At 46.8% G+C, this 2,425-nt stretch overlaps 1 protein-coding gene across 1 annotated transcript in view; it reads right to left on the reverse strand.

Annotated features, from left to right (window-relative positions):
- The window catches only part of LOC106810989 (nucleobindin-2-like), a gene marked incomplete at its 3' end in the record, with an annotated part of 26,692 nt that overhangs the window by 20,537 nt on the left and 3,730 nt on the right, over window positions 1-2,425 (reverse strand). Inside the window, 2 exon segments of the mRNA XM_014814496.1 lie at window positions 552-737; window positions 928-1,025. Coding sequence (XP_014669982.1) covers window positions 552-737; window positions 928-1,025 — 284 coding nt within the window.

Below are 2,425 nucleotides of genomic sequence, written 5' to 3' on the forward strand. Positions count from 1 at the left end.
AATTAATAAATAAGAAACACCCTCGGTCTGTAGGCTGTAGCCCTTGGGTGAAAAGTCGGTTTGCGCAACTTCTCAGATCGTGCGCTTTGAGTGGCGCCACCGTCGTTGTAATCAAACTGTAGTCGTTAGTTTTAAAACATTTTTTTTAAATATTTCTAATGGTGATTGAACCATGAAACTTTTTATGTAGCGCAATTATAACCTAAATTAGCTGAAAATAACCCTAGAACCTAGAGGCTACTGTTCCTTTAATGAATGTAGATACAATTTTCTAGATTACTATTAGAAACGATCTCTGATCCCACTCCTGTTAGGTCAAGCTACTCTGTTGTACTATTGCATTCGTGCAATGTCACGATAAGCTCACACGAACTCACGATAAACCTATTTACAATATTGTTCGTCTCCAAACGCATTTGACTACATTTCACGATACCGCATATCACAAATTCAAAAAAATCGTTCATCTTCCGCCGAAAACCTGCGCATCGCACCCGCCCGCCCTCTCGCCCGCGCTGTGGTAGCTGAGATGTGACAGTGGCGGCACCTACCGGGTGATGCACGCGCGGGTGGTCGTTGTGCTTCTCCTGCTGCTGAAGGTACTCCTGCTCGGCGATCTTCTTCTCCTCCTCTGTCATGTTGTTCACCTGCTCCTTGTGATGGTACTCCTTCTCCATCTCGTACGTCTTGAAGTTGTCCTTGCGCTGCGTGTCGAGCGTCTCAAGGTCGGCGATCGTCTGCGGCGCGGGCGCGCATAAACAAGCGAACGTTCCGTGAGCATGGACGCTTTTATTTTCCTACATTTCTTCATTTTTTCGGGTAGTTTATACGTGTCTACATTTCCTATACTTCTTCACATTTATCTTCCTACACACTGTGATCGGTACTACACAAACTGGGACGATGGAGGCGGCGAGAGGGACCTACCTTCTGTATGAGCTTTGCCAAGTCAGACATGTCGAAGCCTCTCGGGTTCATGTGGTCAATGTGGCCGCCGATGTCTCCTTGCTTCAACACATCCCTGCCTGTACAATACTCGCCACGTTACTCATTAACGATGACGAACTCATTAACGATTACTCATTAACTCGTTACTCATTAACGACGCTATGACGACTACGCATTCGTGCACTATGCACTCGTAATGCGTATACTCTTATAGGATACGTAATAAATGAGATTGTTCTTGTTGACTACTACTACCACAGGGGCGTGTACAGGATTTGTAGCAGGGGGGGTCTAACCATAACCCAAACTTGGGAGGGCGCGAAGGGGGGACTTGAGCCGGGTGTTGTTGATATCCCGGGTCAACTTGGCCGGGATGTTGCTGGAATTGTGCGAGCTAGTGAGCGTGCCACGAAATTTCACAAGAAAATCGTGCAATACCATAAAATATGCACACACATGCAAGGTGGTACAGTTACGTCAAAATCAAATTTACACGTTCAGTGATCTAAGGTAGATGCCATATTTATTCAACTCTGATTTTAAATTGTTGTGGATTTGACATTAAATCTTATATACCGTATTAAAAAACAACTCATTCCCACGTGCAACATTAGTTACGATATCTGCCAACAGGTGGCAGTGCTGTTCAGGCAGGTCAGTCAGATGGCGATGCATTACCTGGTATTGCCCTGGATGCTGCTGCTGCTGCTGCTGATTCTGAAGATGCTGCTGCAGCATAACCTGCTGCTGCTGGTCCGGAGGCAATTTGGCAAAGTCCTCAAGTATATGTGGCGGAACCTGCAAGAAAAGCAGGTCTCAAGCTGACTCGACAGCCGATTACATGCATCCCCGTACACACACGCACAGACACACGCACGCACGCACGCACACACACAGGTATACATGCTAATCTACCTCTAGCTACCAATTACACCCATATATCCAGCTAGAAAGTATATCCAATTTATTCCCATTATCCAATTTGCCTGTCAAATTTAAAAATGCCTTAATAAATGCCTTTGTAATTGTATACAAATGTCAATAAGGACAACTGAAACACGAAACAATAATAATTGATATTCATAACGCAAAACACATCACTCGTCTAACCACGCAATCAACATAACATAACACAGTGCACATAACACAACAGGCACGACACGACGCAATCAACGATCAACGAGCGCGAATGACGGACAACACGAATAAGCGAGCGGCGTCGAAACCCACGATGCGACCGACGCCGGCGTCGCACGCGCACGAGGCGAGACCGCGGCGCCACCTACCGTGTTGAGGCGTTGCGGGTCCATGCTCGCTAGGTGGCGCTGCTCGGCCATGAACTGCTCGTAGGCGCGGTACTCCTCGTTATCGAACACCGGCTCGTCGCGTATGTCCTGCAACACAAACCAGAAACAATTCCACGCGTTAGATGAGAGGAAGAGAGAGAGAGAGAGAGAGAGAGAGAGAGAGAGAGAGA

This window comes from Priapulus caudatus, unplaced genomic scaffold (assembly GCF_000485595.1).
Source record: "Priapulus caudatus unplaced genomic scaffold, Priapulus_caudatus-5.0.1 Scaffold493, whole genome shotgun sequence".
NCBI lineage: Eukaryota > Metazoa > Priapulida > Priapulimorpha > Priapulimorphida > Priapulidae > Priapulus > Priapulus caudatus.